Source organism: Hemiscyllium ocellatum, chromosome 1 (genome assembly GCF_020745735.1).
Source record: "Hemiscyllium ocellatum isolate sHemOce1 chromosome 1, sHemOce1.pat.X.cur, whole genome shotgun sequence".
Lineage (NCBI taxonomy): Eukaryota > Metazoa > Chordata > Chondrichthyes > Orectolobiformes > Hemiscylliidae > Hemiscyllium > Hemiscyllium ocellatum.
The window spans coordinates 159,617,120-159,636,945 of NC_083401.1; the positions used below are offsets into that span (position 1 = coordinate 159,617,120).

The 19,826-nt window shown below is 39.5% G+C and overlaps 1 protein-coding gene across 2 annotated transcripts in view; it reads right to left on the reverse strand.

The window, feature by feature from the left end:
• slc10a7 (solute carrier family 10 member 7) overlaps positions 1-19,826 on the reverse strand; it is a 268,835-nt gene that overhangs the window by 170,713 nt on the left and 78,296 nt on the right. For both annotated transcript variants that reach the window (XM_060832949.1, XM_060832941.1), the window contains exon 5: positions 18,252-18,290. In XM_060832949.1, coding sequence (XP_060688932.1) covers positions 18,252-18,290 — 39 coding nt within the window. The remainder of the gene's footprint in view (positions 1-18,251; positions 18,291-19,826) is intronic.

Consider the following 19,826-nt stretch of genomic DNA (forward strand, 5'->3'; position numbering starts at 1 on the left):
TTAATTTAACTTCTATGCATAGACACTAAGATACTGTTGACAGGATCAACAATTTTCATCACTCGCTATTTCTTGTAATCATCTCCATCTCACTCAGCTGAACTGATTTATGTACATCACTCCGAGTTTTCTGTTGCCAAATTTCTTATGCTACAATGTCCAGTAATAACATATTCCCTTATGGCAATTACCAGAACCAAGAATTCAACCATGTTAAAACCAAGAAACACCAAGAACTGGTAGGGAAAGGTAAACAGCATGCAAATTACACAGAATATACAGTAGAGAATGAAGTCTTCAAGTCAACCTGGCCATTGAGAGTGTTTAAGCATCTTCCGCCTGCTCCACTTCAGCCAGCTCCTACAGCGGAACCTGTTCCTTTCTCCTTTATGTTAACATAGTATCTTCTTAAATATAACTCCCTCAACTGTTTCTTGTGGCCTTAATTGTCAAATTCTACATACTATGGAAAAAAGGCTTTCCACAATCATGTAACAGACTTACTAATCACTAAAATATTTTTGGCACACATTATTGGTCTCTCCCTCTTCTCTATGTCAACTAATCTTCCACAATCTTAAAGATCTCTAACAGAAGCCTTCTCTGTATTATAGATACTTCATGCTAAAGTAAGCAAATAAACTTGAGACACAATATTTCAGCTCCCAAATTATCAATACATAAATTATAAACATAAACAGTTGAGGAATAAAGAAAACATGTACACGTACTTCTGATATGAACCGATGATTGCATTCCTGTGCAACCTCACACTATAGAAAACCGAACTGTAGAAGATGGCTATACCTGTGCAGTAGAAAGTTTGCACTATTCAAACAGCTTCTACTATTGATCAATCGCGTTATAGCCAATTCCCATTGATGAAACACACGTTATACCAGAAATGCTCGAGTTTAACAGTTCCAGATTGGACCTCTGTAATCTTCCCTGTCTCAAATTTCTTTGCTTTTGCTCCCCACCCTGATTATTCCAACAACATCTACTCCTCACCTTCTTCAAACTTCCCTGGTTTTAGAGTGCAATCTTCCCAGCTTACTGTAGAAGCCTAATGTGAAAGGCCTTCTCACTCAATAACCTACCAACTATCAATCTGCCTGGTTGCATCTGGAGAATTAAAAAAACACTACTAAGGGCCTACGTTTTATTTTGTTTTAGGTTACCAAACATAAGCCAGCCATCATGGCCTTTCCACAAGATAATAACCAGCTAAATAACAAAATAAAACAAAGCTTTCACAAGCAAAAAAAAGAGAACTGATGTATTTTTGCTTTGACTTGTTAAACACATTTTGGCATGTACGCATTGATACCTGCTCTTGACTAGTTAAACCAACTAACTACTATTTAATAACTTACCTTAGTTAATAAATGATTGGTCAACAAGTGTTTAGTCCCGCAATGTTTTTAAATTGCTAATAATCCAAGCAACAGATTTTGTTCACTTCAGTACATTTTATAAACTTTTCACTAGATTTGCTTTTCTCAATATTCTTGCATTGCAGAAGGCATCAAATGTGGAAAAAGCTTTCTGCACTATGGTAAAATACATCACGTTAAAAATTATCTAGACTGCCTTCCTAGACAAATCAGTGATAGAAATCCCTAAAGATTTAAATTATTAATCGGGGGTGTGTCCCCAGCATGCTACACACCTGCTGCTTTTCTATTTTTTACATGAGTGCAAACCCAGCCAACCCAGATGCTTTCTCAAATTATGACCTGAGTGAGAAAGCTGCTGGACCTTTTCATCCACTGAACCAAGCAGGAACAGAGACCATAACAAGCTTAAATAGGTATGTCTACTAACTTTCCTGTGGGGGGACAAAGCATAGTCAGGAGGAGCAGGATTGCAGTTACGCCAATGCATACTCTAGAACTGATTTATGTCTGTGATGTGCTGTTGAGTAAGAAATATATCAGCAGAAAGGTGGTTTCATCTTTTTGAGACTCCATTTGCTTTGTTTAATACCAATCCCTACACTGAATACTTGGAGCTTCCTTTAGATAAATCGATTTTGAACTTTTAATGCTCATCTGCAATACAGAGTCATTGTTGACAATCTCTTACTAACAAGGGTAATTGTCCACCAAGGAAATTCTGTGTCATTGGTCATGGGATCTATGGATCCTAGTGTGGCTGTTGAGCCCAATCCTGGAGCCAAATTTCCAACCACACATTTGGCAGGTATTGCCGGGAGGTAGAAGTGGTCCTTTACATCAAGAATGCTGGTATTCCTTTCTCCAGCTGCTTTTCCATACTTCCTCTCTACAATGGGTGTATTCAGAGAATTTTGTCCATTCACAAAGGAACTTTCTGCAAGTTTCTTCTGAACTAGGGTCTCCCATACACTGACATCCATGTTGAATTATTTGAGGGAGGCTTTCAGGAAGCCTTTGAAACATTTCCTTTGTCCTCCTCTTGATCAAATGTTTTCCACAAGCTGGAAGAAAAATATTTGCTAGAGCAATCAGAGCTCAGCCATCCCTATACATATGGCTGGCCCAGTGGCCTGGGTTTCAAATGATCATGGCCTTGACATTGGTGCCATTAGCTGCTTAAAGGTCACAGAGGTTAATACACTGTCCTCACAGATGGTACAGAGATCCCTACTCATTCAGCGTTGACAATACATCTCATCAGCCTTCAAGTGGTATCTGTACATAGTCTATGTTTTGCAGCCATAAAGATATGTCAGGGTGACTCTCTTATACAGAAGTAAATTGATATCAGCTCAGGTGTCATGATCATCGAAGAAGCTCACCCTTAGACGTCCAAAGATGGTGCTTGCAGATTAGAAATGGTGTTGAATCTCCACAACAATGCCAGCTTTATGAGCGGTAGCTTTCCAGAGAGCAGAAATGTTCCATGTTTGGGAGGATTTCTCTCTTGATCTTAATGAAGGGATGGACTGCAACTTGAACTGGGACAGATTGGCAAAGGATTTGAGTCTTCTTGAGGTTAAGGCTGAAATGCATTCTTCAACTTTCATCAACGAAGATATTAAGCAAAGCTTAAAGATGCTTTCTGAAAGAGCAGATGACATTGCCACCTGCATGCTCAAGTTCCCCAAAAAGTTCAACATCAGTTTCTTCTTGGATTTCAAGCGGTTTAGGTTGAAACATTTGTCCTTTTTCCTGTAGACAATGTCAACACCACTGGGAAGTTTGTTCTTGACAAGATGCAGGTGTTGACAAGATTTCAGTGAAGATTTTTAAACTTGGAGTACAACTATTCCTGAAAATTTGGGACAAAGAAAAATTCCCTGCTGATCTCAGGGATGCTGTCAGTGGAAGTGTGTTCAAGAAAGGAGGCCAAATGGATTACTGGAACTATCAAAGAATCTTGCTCTTCTGCATCACTGGAAAGATCACCCAATCCTTGCTAGACACCTTCTCCCAAGCTGTGAGGAAATCCTTCCTGAAAGCCATTGTGACTTCCAATCAAATTGTGGATCCATGAACATGACTTTCAATGCTCAATAATTCCAACAGAAACCCCAGGAACAACAACCAACACTCTACATGGACTTCATCGATCTGACCAAGACTTTTGACTCAATGAGGAAATGTTGTGGAAGACTCTATCAAAGGCCAGCTGCCTAGAGAAATTCATCGACATCCTCTGTCTCCTCCATACAAGAAGTTAGTGACAATCCTCACCAATGGCAAAATGTCATTTGATGTTAAGACATGCCATTGCCTTCACCCTACTCTCCTTCAATATCAGTACCATTCTTCACCTTGTCAAAAGCAAACTTCTTAGTGATGTAGACATTGTCTTCAGGGAAAATACAGAGTACTTTATGGTGACTAATATAATATGTTGAAGCTCCAACACATTGCTCTCTTCTCTAATATCTATATCCATCTAGCACTAGAATGTTTTATTTCTGAATTTTTATACACATCCATCAGATAACTAAAGGTAATTCATTGTCTAAATTGCTTCTTGATTCTTTATCTTATATATCAAATTTTTGAGCCTGGCCTAAAGGTAATAGTGGCAATACATCAATAAATCAATATTTTTGCTGGCCATTGTCCTTTGCCTGACATAAATATAACTGCCAATGTCTGCATGCATGTGACAGTAATAACAGAATTAGCACGCAACTTTTGCAGAACAAATCGAAATTAGTTGAAGCACTGTATCAATGTTCATTAAGAACAAAATTACTCCAACAAAAATATAAGGCAAATTATTTCTGTCCCTGACTTCAAATAGACTCTGAAAGCTAAAAGACAAAAGCCAGAATGTTCTAGTTAGAAATGGGTTCTGTGGGCAGGTGGTGATTCAGGTCTGTGGACCATGACTGGTGTGGAATGGCACTTGTCACTGGGACGAGGGCAGGTGTTGCAGAGGTGACCAAGTTAAAATGACTGCCTCCTTCCCAAAAATATTGATCATTCTTCACTGATGACAGTGCCTCCTCCAAATAAAAGTAAACCCGTATAAAGCCCCTCATCCCTTTAACGCCAAACATTCCTTCCTCTCCAAACCCAATCACTCACTACTTTATGAACTGGACTCATAAGCCTTCTCTTTACATTTGAAAGTTGCTGAGAAACTAAAATCAATGAAAATGAATAAATATAACTTGAAGAACAACTTGATAAAAGCATTTGCCTTTTTGGAAGCTCAAAAATCTGTCCAAATGATCAAACCCACATTTTGCAAGATAGCTGTATAAAGACACTCAGCACCTCAGAACACATTTGTCCTTTGGCAAGTAGCATGGCATTAAACTCACATTTCCCAGGAATAAACAATATTGCATGAAGAATCTATTTGTGTTTTGAAGGCAGCCATAAACTCATACATTTGCCAAAGCTCACAAACATCCAAACAGGTAGCTACATTTATCTGCAAAGAGTTAATAAAAACAATAGGAAGAATTTAAAGAGTTAGCTCTGGATCTTATACTGGGAGAGTTTTTCAAGATTGTACAATGCAAAATAACACTTTCTCTAGTTGTGATATAATCCAACGCAGCCGAACATCATTTCACTTTTACAGTGCTGTTGTTTCACTCTAAAGTTTGTCAGCTGTCAGAAGTATTAACATGGCAAGTGTGTTATCTAAAAGTCACTTACGAGGCACCGAACAGTCATCACTTAAGTAAACATAAACACAATGCAGTCTATAGCATTTCATGAACTGTAAAGGTAACACCATTTTTGAATTCTTCCGTCTTCCAGTCTGTGGTTCATGCCCCCAATCTTCAGATAAGTTCTGGTAAGATTGGCAAATTGTGGCTACCTCCATGAACATTCTAGATGTTCTAAAATGTCTACTTCTACACTAGGACACCATCAATTTCGAAATAGTCACATGTCAGGTTTGGGGTCCTCTTACCTTCCTGCATTGCTGACATTGGCTGAGATGAACAGGGGCAGGACTTCACATTTTGCATCCTGGCAGTCACTTTTTTTTTCCTCAATACCACCTCTGTAAGGGGACTACAAAATTTCAGCTAAATGAAAACGGATTCTTTTACCATGGTGCATGTCTGAGAAATGCTGTAAATGAGCTTAATTTGCTTTCTTTTAAAAAGTGGTCTCACTGACTGTATTGGAACAGGCACAGCATTGTAAATTGCATGCAAATGAATATCAGAGGCTTGCACAGGGTTTCTGTCCTACTGGTCATTCTGCTACAATGCGAAAGCAGTGTTTCACTGCAACCGCGCGCTGTAGAAAATCGCGTTATGGAAAACCGCAATAGAAAATAGTGATACACATTCAGCAGAAAATTTACGTTCTGCAAAAAACGTCCACAATTCATCATTATAGCCAAATCGCGCTGATAAAATGCATGTTATAACAAAATGACCTGGACTAGGTTCTGCCTGCCCTAAAGTGGATGGGCTAACATGAGCGAAGTTTCAAGTTTTGGCTTTTGGCATTCAAAATAGCTCAGTTGGCTGGGTTTTAGATTAGATTAGACTTAGATTAGACTTACAGTGTGGAAACAGGCCCTTCGGCCCAACAAGTCCACACCGACCCACCGAAGCGCAACCCACCCATACCCCTACATTTACCCCTTACCTAACACTATGGGCAATTTAGCATGGCCAATTCACCTGACCCGCACATCTTTGTGACTGTGGGAGGAAACCGGAGCACCCGGAGGAAACCCACGCAGACACGGGGAGAACGTGCAAACTCCACACAGTCAGTCGCTTGAGTCGGGAATTGAACCCAGGTCTACAGGCGCTGTGAGGCAGCAGTGCTAACCACTGTGCCACCGTGCCGCCCGCCACTGTGCCACCGTGCCGCCCCCACTGTGCCACCGTGCCGCCCCACTGTGCCACCGTGCCGCCCCCACTGTGCCACCGTGCCGCCCCCACTGTGCCACCGTGCCGCCAGGGTTATGATGCAATGAGTTACAATTCCTGCAGTGGTTGAGGCTATTATGAAATTCCTCCTTCTTAACCTTGTCCAGTACCTGAGGCATGTTCACCCTCAGGTTAAATCTCTAATGGGAGAATAGTCTGATAGTCCTCTGGGACTGTGATGACGTTACTCTTTACTATACTTTAAACATACGTTACAGAGTACCATTAATGTCCTCACTTTGTGAAAGAAGGTTCACTGACGAAATACATTTGCTTGTCTTCTGATTGAATAATTGTTACCACAACAAAAATCAAAAGCACTCTGTCTTCCTGATCATGCAATCATCTTCAACATGCACAGCCATGCCTCAAAAAAGCTGCCATACAAAACCAAAACAAAGCTAAATCAGGAGTTAAGCAGAAACATGAAAAAAAAGAAAACAAAATGTCAATAGATGTCACTCTGACAGGTTCAAGCAGTTTCATGTTTGGCAGTACATCTTACGCAAAGAGTATCACCTCCTTTGTCTTCCCACCCCCAGCCTCTTCGCTTGTTTGGCGCTCCACCTCTCCAGTGTAGAATGTCAACCAGATCCAAAATCTGAGATGCATGTTGTTGCATACCTTACACTCAGCTAGATTTCCTTTTTTTTTATGCCCACCCATGCCTCAAGTTTGATGATGGCTAGCACTCCCCAAAGCATGTATGGACCACTCTGTCTGCAACCTGTGCACACACAATGGCATCTGTGTGCAAATAACAGTGCTGTGTCAGCTGTACTCCCTTTTGTTGGGGCACCTAAGTTCATACTGAGGCCATGATTGGTATCCTCCTCTATGCTGTCTCATTGCACATGATGTCTCTCTGATCCAGATGCTCCATTGCAGCAAAAAGGGCAGCATGGATTGGAAACCATTGGCCTGTTTCAGCAAGAACAAAAAAAAACTGGAAAAGCTCAGCATGTCAGGCACCACCATGTGGGGAAAGAAAGAGTTCATTTTCAGGTGGATGATAGGTCATTGTAGATGTTTCTAACCAACCCATTCAGAGATGTTATTGCACATTCTGGTTGAAAAGGTACGTGATCAAGTAAGTAACAGGATAACATATTCTTTTAAAAAGTACGTGCGCCAGCTTCAGATTGAAATTTTACAGTGGAAGCACTTAGTGGCATTGTACTGTTCCCATTTGTTATAATAAAATGTTACGTAGATAATGGAGAGACATTATGTTCAATTTTAAAAGGTTTGCTTGAAGGGCAAAATCATCGCCTTTTAAAAGGTTTTTCAGCCATTCATAATTCTCTATATTAGGACTTTGGAAGGATAATTATATCTGAAAAAAAAAGAGACTTTTTGCTTTAGGAGACTGATTGTTCCAGCATCTGAACTCCTACATTACGCTGCAGACTTCGACAAGGAGGGCCACAGCATTTCCATCATTGGCTTTTAATATTTGGTATTTCAAGTTCTCCTGCAGTCACTTCATCTGATTTATTAAGATCTACATTTTTTGAAAAAAAATTAGCATTATATGATGATGTAGTTATGAAATTAACTTTGAAGTATTTGATCCCAAGTCTGTTTGTTATAAAAACAAGTTAAAATAAGTCTGGGACATTTCTATATATTTATTTCATTATACTAACAGATGAAACTATGTCTTATAATCAGAATCTGTAATAAAAATGATTTGCTTGCTGCGAGGATGGAAATATTTTCAAGACAAAAACCTAGAAATATTTGCTAAGAAATTTGATTACTCCAGTTTTGAAGATAGATTGGTGAGGTAGGTCTCCTTAGAGAGAAGGCAACTAAGAAGAGATCTAATAGAAGTTTTCAAAGGTATGAGAGGACAGGTGAGAGTAGATACAGAGAAATTGTAGATACGGAGAAACGATCTAGAACAAGAGCACTCAGATTTGAAATGATTTTCAAATGTAGTGACTGTCGGGTGGCCAAGAGCAGAAATCTTTCTTGATTATATGTTTTATTTAGGTATGTCTCTTGATTAAATAAATCATAAGTATTAAGTTAGCCTGGAGCAGTGTTTTATAGAGGATTAAGATGGTACTATTTTCTGAGTCTGTAGATTGGAAGAAGAAAAATGGCCCTTAGTAGAGTGATACACTCTTCTTGCGGGAGAATTTAGGGAGAGTTTGTGTTACTGAGGATTATATCTGCAATAAATGCCATTGGTTGTGAATCCAAACACATTGAATGGATTGGTTGGAGCGATAGAGGCAGTAAGGAATTTACAAGAGCAAGGGAGTGTGATGGATAACAGTTATAGGAAGGGAGAAAAGTTGCAGATACAGTCACATAGATGGGTTAACTCCAGGAAAATTAAGAGAGATTGGCAGGTAGGACAGGAGTCTTCTGTGGCTATCCCCATTTCAAACAAGTGTGCTGTTTTGGAAAATGAAAGGGGTGATGGACTCTCAGAGGAACATAGCATGAACAGCCAAGTTTCTGGTATTGTGACTGGCTCTAATGCAATGAGGGGTACGTTGGGTTCCAAGAGATTGATTGTGTTAAGATAGATTGGTGAGGTAGGTCTCCTTAGAGAGAAGGCAACTAAGAAGAGATCTAATAGAAGTTTTCAAAGGCATGAGAGGACTGGTGAGAGTAGATACAGAGAAATTGTAGATACGGAGAAACGATCTAGAACAATTATCCTAGTTCGAGGCACAGACAGAAGTTTCTGTGGCCAGCAGCAAAAAATCAGAATGGTTGGTTACCTCCCTGTGCCAGGAGCAAAGAGGTCTTATGGAGGGTGCAGAATGTTCTCAAGGGGGAAAAGGGCCACCAGGAGGTCATTGTACACATTGGAACCAACGGCATAGGAATGAGATTCTGAAGGGAGAATAGAGAGAGTTAGGCAAGAATTTAAAAAGGAGGTAATTGAGAATAGTAACATCTGGATTACTCCGGGTGCTACAGGCTAGTGAGAGTAGGAACAGAAGAATAGAACAGATGAAGACATGGCAGAGAAGATAGTGTCTGGGAGAAGAATTCACATTTTTGGATCATTGGAATTTCTTCTAGGGTAGAAGCTACCCATATAAGAAGGATTGATTACACCAGAATTGGAAGGGGACTAAGATACTAGCAGGAAGATTTGCTCGAGCTGCTCAGGAGGATTTAAGCTAGTATGGTGGGAGGTGGGAGGTGGGATTCACAGAAATAGTGAGGAAAGAGATCAACCGGAGACTGGTAGCATTGGGAAAAGGAGCGAGTCAAACAGTCAGGAAAGGCAAGAATAAAGCAGAGAACAAGGTTGGACTGATAAATTAAACTGCATAATGCTTAACAGGAAAGGCAGATGAATTCAGGCTATGGTTACGAACATCAGACTGGGATTTCACAGCAATTACAGAAATGTACGTCAGGGGCAAACAGGACTGGCAGCTTAATGTTTCAGGATATAAATGCCATAGGGCAGATAGAAAGGGGGGGGGGCAAGAGGAGGGGGAAAGCTGTTTTTGATAAGGGATAGCATTACTACTGTACTTAGGGAAGTTATTCCCGGAAATACACAAAGGGAGGTGATTTGGGTGGAACTGAGAAATAAGGGATGCTCACCTTATTGGGACTATAGTACAGACCCCCTAATAGTCAAAGGGAAATTGAGAAACAAACTTGTAAGGAGATCTCAGTTATCTGTAAGAATAATAGGATAGTTATGGCCGGGGATTTTAATTTTCCAAACATCGACTGGGACTGCCATAGTGTTAAAGGTTTAGATGGAGAGGAATTTCTTAAATGCGTACAAGGCAATTTTCTGATTCAGTATGTGGATGTACCTACTAGAGAAGGTGCAAAACTTGACCTACTCTTGGGAAATAAGGCAGGGCAGGTGACGGAGATGTCAGTGGGGGAGCACTTTGGGGCCAGCGACCATAATTCTATTTGTTTTAAAATCGTGATGGAAAAGGATAGACCAGGTCTTAAAGTTGAAGTTCTAAATTGGAGAAAGGCCAGTTTTGATGGTATTAGGCAAGAACTTTCAGCAACTGATTAGGGGGCAGATGTTTGCAGGTAAAGGGACTGCTGAAAAATGGGAAGCCTTCAGAAACTAGATTCCAGAGACAGTATATTCTTGTTAGGGTGAAAGACAAGGCTGGTAGGTGTAGGGAATGCTGGATGACTAGAGAAATTGAGGGTTTGGTTAAGAAAAAGAAAGAAGCGTAAGTCAGGTACAGACAGGATAGATCGAGTGAATCCTTAGAAGGGTATGAAGGGAAACCAGGAGGGCAAAAAGGGGACATGAGATAACTAGGGTCAAGGAGAATCCAAAGGGGTTTTTACAAATACACTAAGGACAAAAGGATAGCAGGGAGAGAATAGGGTCCCTCAAAGATCAGCAAGGCGGTCTTTGTGTGGAGCCACAGGAGGTGGGGGAGATACTAAACAAGTGTTTTGCATCAGTGTTTACTGAGGAAAAGAACATGGAAGGTAAAGAATATAGGGAAATATATGGTGATATGTTGCAAAATGTCCATATTAGACAGGAGGAAGTGCTGGATACCTTGAAACGCATAAAAGTGGATAAATCCCCAGGACCTGATCAGGTGTACCCGATAACTCTGTGGGAAGCGATAGAAGTGATTGCTGGGCATCTTATTGAGATATTTGTATCATCGATAGTCACACGTGAGGTGCCAGAAGACTGGAGGTTGGCTAACGTGGCGTCACTATTTAAGAAAGGTGGTAAAGACAAGCCAGGGAACTATAGACTAGTGAGCCTGGCCTAAGTGGTGGGCAAATTGTTGGAGGGAATCCTGAGGGACAGAATGTACATGTATTTGGAAAGGCAAGGACTGATTAGGAATAGCCAACATGGCTTTGTGCATGGGAAATCATATCTCACAAACTTGATTGAGGTTTTTGAAGTAACAAAGACGATTGATGGGGGCAGAGCGGTTGATGTGATTTAATGGACTTCAGTAAGGCATTCAACAAGGTTCCCCATGGGAGACTGATTAGCAAGGTTAGATCTCATGGAATAAAGGGAGAACTAGCCATTTGGATACAGAACTGGATCAAAGGTAGAAGACAGAGGGTGGCAATGGATGGTTAAGTTTCAGACTGGAGGCCTACGACCAATGGAGTGCTACAAGGATCGGTGCTGGGTCCACTGCTTTTCATCATTTATGTTCATATCCAAATCAATAATATAAGATGCCTAGTTAGTAAGTTTGCAGATTGACACCAAAATTGGAGGCATGGTGGACAGCAAAGAATGCTACCTTAGATTACAACAGGATCTTGATCAGATGAGCCAAAGGGCTGATGAGTGGCAGATGGACTTTAAGTTAGATAAATGCGAGGTGCTCCATTTTGGGAAAGCAAATCTTAGCAGGACTTACACACTTAATGGTAAGTCCTAGGGAGTGTTGCTGAACAAAGACACCTTGGAGTGCAGGTTCATAGCTCCTTGAATGTAGAGTCTCAGATAGATAGGATAGTGAACGAGGCGTTCGGTATGTTTTCCTTCATTGGTCAGATACTGAGTACAGGAGTTGGGAGGTCATGTTGTGGCTGTACAGGACACAGATTAGACCACTTTTGCAATATTACATGCAATTCTGGTCTCCTTTCTATCAGAAAAATGTTGTAAAACTTGAAAGGGTTGAGAAAAGATTTACAAGGATGTTGCCAGGGTTGGAAGATTTGAGCTATAGGGAGAAGTTGAATAGGCTAGGGCTGTTTTTCCTTGAGTATAGGAGGCTGAGGGGTGACCTTATAAAGGTTTATAAAATCATGAGGGGCATGGATAGGATAAAAAGACAAAGTCTTTTCCCTGGAGTGGGGGAGTCTAGAACTAGAGGACATAGGTTTAGGGTGAGAGGGGAAAGATTTAAAAGGGAAATGAGGGGCAACATTTTCACATAGAGGGTGGTACATGTGTGGAATAAGCTGCCAAAGGAAGTGGTGGAGGCTGGTACAATTGCAACATTTAAGAGGCATCTGGATGGGAATATGAATAGGAAGGGCTTGGAGGGACATGGGCTGGGTGCTGGCAGGTGGGACTAAATTGGGGTGAGATATCTGGTCGGCGTGAACAAGTTGGACCAAAGGATCTGTTTTCGTGCTGTACATCTCTAAGACTCTATAACTGGTTAAACATTACAATGAAGCATGCTGGGAATTTTGGTCAAGCTAGTTTAAACTCTGACTTCAGATGAAACCGCAGCCAGGACATGTCGTGACTTGCCATGTAAGCTGTGACCTGCAGTTTTGCGTGTTCACCAAATAAGGCAGGGTTTACGGCTATCTCTAGACATACTGGCATAATATTTTCTTACAATGAGCACAGAATGTGACATGGTATAAAAATTTGTGAGTCTAGATTAGAGTGGTGCTGGAAAAGCACAGCAGGTCAGGCAGCATCCAGGGAGCAGGAAAATCGACATTTCAGGCAAAAGCCCTTCATCAGAAATAGAGGCTGGATGTCTGCAGAGTGGAGAGGTAAAAGGGGGGGAGGTGAGAAAGTAGCAGAGAGTACAATGGGTGAATGGGGTGGGGATGAAGGTGATAGGTCAGAGAGGAAGGTGGATTGGATAGGTGGAAAGAAGGATAGGCAGGTAGGACAGGTCATGAGGACAGTGCTGAGCTGGAAGGCTGGAGATGGGGTGAGGTGGGGAAAGGGGAAATTAGGAAACTGGTGAAATCCACATTGATGCCCTGGGTTTGAAGTGTTCTGAGGTGGAAGATGAGGTGTTCTTCCTCCAGCTGTCAGGTGGTGAGGGAGCGGCGGTAAAAGAGGCCCAGGACCAGCATGTCCTTGGCAGAGTGGGAGGGGAAGTTGAAATGTTGGGCCACAGGGCGGTGGCGTTGATTGGTGCGGGTGTCCTGGAGATGTTCCCTAAAGCGCTCTGCTAGGAGGCGTCCAGTCTCCCCAGTGTAGAGGAGACTGCATCGGAAGCAACGGATACAATAAATGATATTGGTGGATGTGCAGGTAAACTCTGATGCATGTGAAAGGCTCCTTTGGGACTTTGGATGGAGGTGAGGGAGGAGGTGTGGGCGCAGGTTTTGCAATTTCTGCGGTGGCAGGGGAAGGTGCCAGGAAGGGAGGGTGGGTTGTAGGGGGGCGTGGACCTGACCAGGTAGTCACGGAGGGAATGGTCTTTGCGGAAGGCAGAAAGGGGTGGGGAGGAAAATATATCCCTGGTGGTGGGGTCCGTTTGGAGGTCAGGAAACATAAAAATTTGGGAGTTCTTTCCCAGTACACTCCATTGGCTGGGATCGAAGGATGTGATGATAGTTTAGTCAATAAATTGACTGAGAGAGAAACATTTCTGGAAATAAACTCATTTTGTGATAAAAGTTAGCAGAATTAAGGATCTTGCAGGAGTAGCATTCAAAATCAATGTTTGAGAAGCATTTTCCCTGAACTTATCTTCAGAGACGATGAGAGCCACATCACAAGGTCTATAGACAACAAAGTTGGCCACTTCACACTCTGGGGGAGGTTAGCATTTGTTTCAATTCAAACTTATAGAGTTAAAGTTAGTGCTGGAGTTAAATGTGGTTTAAGTCAAATAAAGTGAACTTAAATGAAGCAAGTTAAAGTTGAAGTTAGATGAAGTTAAAAGTAAATGTTGCAACAAACGCATGTTTTATATTGAGTATTGGTACTTAAACAACCCCTTTTTATTTGACCATTTAATTAAAGTCTGAGTTGGTTCCCTGCCTGTTGCTTGTCACATAACGGAGGAATACCTGAGTAAAAGGTTTGAATACTCCTTTCGGGCCACAGTAGTAGTTGCGATTCTCAAAAGTATTTTCAAAAACTCAAAACACAAAAAAGCTCTAAAGATTTCCTGGGAACAGGGATTGAATCCCACCATAGAAGATGATGAAATTTGAATTCAATAAAACATCGGGAATTAAGAATCTAATGCTGACCACAAAACCACTGCTCATTGTCGGGGGAAAAAGAAACCACCACCACCACCTGCATGTATCCCTACAAGCCACTCACCATCCCGACTTGGAAACATGTCGCTGTTCCTTCATTGTTGCTGGATCAAAATTCTGGAATTCCCTCCCTAACGGCATTGTGGATTAACCCACAGTTGGTGGACTGCAGTGGTTCAAGAAGGCAGCTCACCGACACCTTCTCAAGGGCAACTAGGGATGAGCAATAAATGCTGGCTAGCCAGGATGTCCAGATCTCATGAATAAATAAAACAAAAAATGTCTGCAGCAGGTAGGACTTGAACCTAGGGATAGGGACACTGCCACTACATCACAAGGATCCCCTCCAACTGCCTTCCACCCCACACCCCCAACAAATTCTATACAATATCCCTAATTTGCTTTCAACAAGCTCTGAACAGACTTATTAACTATTATAATTAGTCTCAAAACAGAACTGGTTTGCTGGGGCTCACATTATCTCATCTGAATGATGCGTGCCCGCATCAGGAACAGTTATAGGAAACCAGCACACCAACTGGTACTCACAAGCTTTTACTTCCACACCCAGAGACCTAAAAATACTACCCTTCACAGGTTAAAAGCCAGAAGGCCAAATTTAAGATGCAACAAGAACTCTGAGGATGAGAGTCAGGGTTGAATGTTCTTGCGGAGCCAGAAACTCCCACCTCAATGTCAACACATCTGGTAACACAGCAACACTGAAATTTAAGTCACATTTCCAATTCTAACATAATTATATGGCGAGGTTCTCCATGACACGACACTTAGATGCCCTGACATATATCACCTAAAAAAGGCAGTGGGTTGGTGCAAAAAACTGGGGAAGGCATATTTAGCGACAGCCCTCCATCATCTCTGATTTGAAAAGTAATGGGTCTATTCCAACTCTAGTTATTGTAAAGATCATGGCACCATATTCTAATGTTTTTCTCTTACCAATGAAGCAGTAATCAACCTCTGCTCTTCAAATTTCCAAGTAAAACTGGACAGATTGAAAGTTTTTGTAGTGGGGGAGGTGCTAAAAATAGAAACAAAGCAAATCACTTGGAGAGCTCATAGAGCAGCTGCATTATTATTAATACAAAATTAAGGTTTTGTTCTAAGGACTACAAGAGCCTCAAGGTACGCTGCTCATTACATGGCATGTTGAATACTGCCCACGTATTATCATGGAAATTGAAGTTATCAAAATATGACATTAAAGTTTTCACAGTCAAACTTAATTGCTAAATTTCTGTCAAATTGATATTAGAAAAATATTGATATTTTTCTTCTAAAAAACACTTCAAATCTCATCCCCTTGTTCTTGATCCTTTCACTAGTGAGAACAATTTCTCCCTGCCTAGTCTAACCAAACCTCTCATGACTCTGAAAATTTCTGTTAAATCTCCACTTAGATTCCATTATGTCCAATGAGACCTACCTTGCCAATTTACCCTCATAACTGAAGCTATCAAATTTCTTTTGAAGTACATCTAGGTTTTTGGCTTTGAAATATTTCCATCCTCACAGCAAGCAAATCATTTTAATATAGTTGCTGAGAGTAAGACACAGTTTCAACTATTAATGTAATAAAATAAATATCCAGAAATGTTCCAAACTTGTTTTTATAACCAACAGGGGAGGGGTCAAACACATGAAAGCTGGAATAAAACAAATTAAGTTTTTTTTAAAAAATCCATTCACAGGAAGAGGGTGTCGCTGGCTAGGTCAACATACGTTATCCAAACCTAATTGCCCAGAGGGCAGTTCAGAGTCAACCACATTGCTGTGGGTCTGAACACACATATAGGCTAGACTAGATGAGGATGGCAGATTTCATTCCCTGAAGGTCATTCGTGAACCAGATGGTTTCTTTTTACAATAATTGAAAATGGCTTCACAGTAATCAGTAGTTTCTTAATTCGAGATTTTTATTTACTGAATTCAAATTCCATTTGCCATGTTGGGTTTCAAATCTGGGTCCCAGAACATCAGCTGAGTTTTTGGATTAACAGTATAAAGACAATATCACTATGCCATTGTCTCCCCAAATTAAAAGAACTTGAAACACTAACAATTAACAAAAGCCAACTATCAAGGTGCTTGGGCCCCCTTGGTTGAAGTCTGTAGAGTAGCACAAGAGTTCAGATGCTGGAATAATCAGGCTCCTAGAGCAAAAAGCCTCATTTATTTTTTTCCAGATTTAATTATCTTTCTGAAGTCCTAACAGAGAATTGTGAATAGCTGAAAAATTTTAAAACGCAGTGATTTTGCCCTTTAATTAAACCTTTCAGAATTGAATATAATGACTCCATAAAAAGAGTCTCTCAGTTATCCACACAATATTTTATTAAAATAAATGGGTATAATACAATGTAATTAGTGCTTCTACAGTACAGTCCCAATCTAAAGCTGGGACACATATTTTAAAAGAAATGCTACCCTTTTACTATTTGGGTCATGTACTTTTTAAACATGACCCTAAAAATTAACTTGATTCTACCTAACAAAATTAAATTTGAGCATTACTAGCTATTAACGTAATTAAATTCATGTCACAAACATGCAAGAATGCAAATATGCAAAACATCTGAAAGAAAATGGACATGACCATTTATTTGCCATCTCTTCAATTCAATTGATAAACAATGAAAATATTTCCTGTTTGATATTGATGTTCATTGGAACAAATTTGAGAGGAAAAAGTCATCAGCTTAACCACAATTATTCAATGATATCTATACTTGATCTGATTACTGGCAAAAAACAGTCTCAAGTATTCCTCTACTTTCATAGAAGCTGCATTTGGATCTAGGAATCAACTCTGAATTTGTTTTTTTTTATAAATTTTGCTTTTTGTTCCACATAATTAGCAATTGTGGAAACATTCATGACAAAACAAAATTAATATTTTTCTCACTTGCATCAAGCACAATTTTTGAAGGTTGCAGCTTCCATTTCTTGGAACTGTAATGATACAAGCAGATTTTATTATCTACCCATTCAGCAGGCTATAATTGATCTGCCATCAAATATTATTAAGGTACATCAAAGAGAGAAATCAAATCATTTATTCTAATCTTCTTTATTGTAAAACAGCATGTGTAAAATGAAGGGGAGGAGATAATGAAATTATGTTTCTAACTTACAACAATTCTCTATGGCACAATGCAAAGAAACCAGAGAGTCTGGAATTTATGTAAATTGTATTCATCTATCAAGTATAACTAGGGCATTTACATTAAAAACATTCTGTTTTACAGCAATCAAACATCAGTATGAATAAAAGGTTTGTATAAAATTTGTCTCAACTGTATCTTGAGCAAATGACTTCTAACCTCAATTACAAAGTGGAAAGCAAAAACAAAGACACAGAATAGCTACAGTTTGAATCATAATTTCTTGCAGTAACTGCGGGTCATGATTTACCTTCCAAATATCAATTTCTCAATGTTCGGAAACAAGCAAAACAATTGTATTCCAGTAAGCATTAATAGCCACAAACTATAAGTTACTATTAAAATTATCTCAATTACTGCAATACAGCAATATAAATTTTGTCATTGCTGAGTTTATTAAAACAATAATTAGGAAGGGCAGACAAAAGATTAAAGTCAATACCAGCTAAAACACTAACAACTGAAAGGACTTAGAATTCTGAGTTATTTGAAGAAAGAGACTTAAAATTATGAGCTCATTTAAATTATAATCAGATTTAAAGTATGCTCACACTAATATTAAGGAAATACTCACCCTATTCATGAGTGCATTTAATATGAGACGCAATGTTAAAAAGCGAACCAAAACTTAAACAGATTGTTTCTTTTGAAATACCCCCTTACAATAAGGAAACCAGTCATTTGTGTTACTGTGTTTATTTTAGTAATAACTCTGTGACAAATAAACAACACAATTTCACTATTAATATTTCAGTATAGTCATTAAATACTTCTCTTACCAGAAAACTTCCAAAAGCAGAATTGAAAATTGCAGCCGCCTGTAAAACAAGGTTGGATTATTTAAATATTACTTTAATCTATTTTTGTTAATTGGGTATTAGTAATTTAACTTGCCAAATATAGCAAAGGCTTATATCATTCTAAAGTTAATGCAGTAATCAAATAAAATAGTGTAAACATATAATTATCTTTGATATGGACAATCATACAAAAAATAACAAAGGATACTAAGACTCTTTATAAATACAGTATGCAACAAATTTCAGTTTCCTTCAATTAAACATTAAAACTAATACAGCAAAATAACGACTAATATCCTAGATATGCTGTTAACCTGGAAAAGATACAGAAGGTAAATAAAACAGAAGGATCTCCAACCTCACCCAGTCAAGTAATATGCAGTACCACAACAGTAGAACAACATGCTCTGTGGATTCATTACGGTCCTTTGAATCCAGGGAAGTAAAAGCTACACCACCTCAACTGAGAAATTAGGTAATATCCACCAGACTTTAGCTTATTTATTGTAAAACACAACAAATATTTAAAAAACACCAATAAGCACAAGAAATTTTAAAATCAGAAATGATCCAAAGCCATGCTTGAAAGACAAAGCCAAAGCCAGATACTGCTTCTATAGAAGAAATGATAAGACTGAATAGATAATGCAATCTCTAGCTCTAGAGTATTAGGCTTTCTCATTCATGTTCATAATTAATTCAAGAACATTGATAATTTCATTAGACTTTACAGACGTATCAATAAATGATGGCAATAGAACACAGCTCCACCATGCCTTTAATATCACAGAAACCACTGACAAATAACCTCTGCTCACTGTCAAGGACGTGACATATAGCACTTCCTACTACTTAGGAACATTTTCAATAGCTAGACCAAGATGATTTGCTACATTGCAGTTTGGCACTTTCCCCTCCTTTCCCCCTTCATTATACACTGTTTATAATTTCAACAAAGCAAGGTGCAATGACGATATATAAAATTCGCAAAATGTTAGATAGGTTATGAAAGTGCACAAAAATTTGGCAAACTTAGATAAAAAAGATTCCTTTTATGATGGCTCTGCATAGCACTTTGGAAGTTCTATGAAATAGTCTACTGATTGCCCCTTGACCAGCTGCTTGACAATTGTTTGTTCCTGGATCAGTTGTTCCCTTGGAACTTGCTGAACTTGTTCCATTACTTCAAGGATGTTGATGTCAAAACCACACAAGTAAGCTTTAAGTGAGAAGTAATGATTGTGAATTACATTACATTGTTAACTCTTAGGTATCTTGCATTTCAGTGTAACTTCCATCACACCATTAATCTTAAGAGTTATTCACAGAATCCCTACAGCGTGGAAGCAGGCCACTTGGCCCATCAAGTGCACTAGTTGAATAAAAATAGCATCTCTCTATACTGCTTACTGGGAGTTTTTAAATAATTTATTCTGGTAAAAATGGTGGTTACACAGTTCCTATATGTAAAATAGAGATATCCCTGTCCTCTGCAGCCTAGATGGCAATTTATCATTTTTTGTAGGCGATGTAGATAATTTCCTACATTTAATG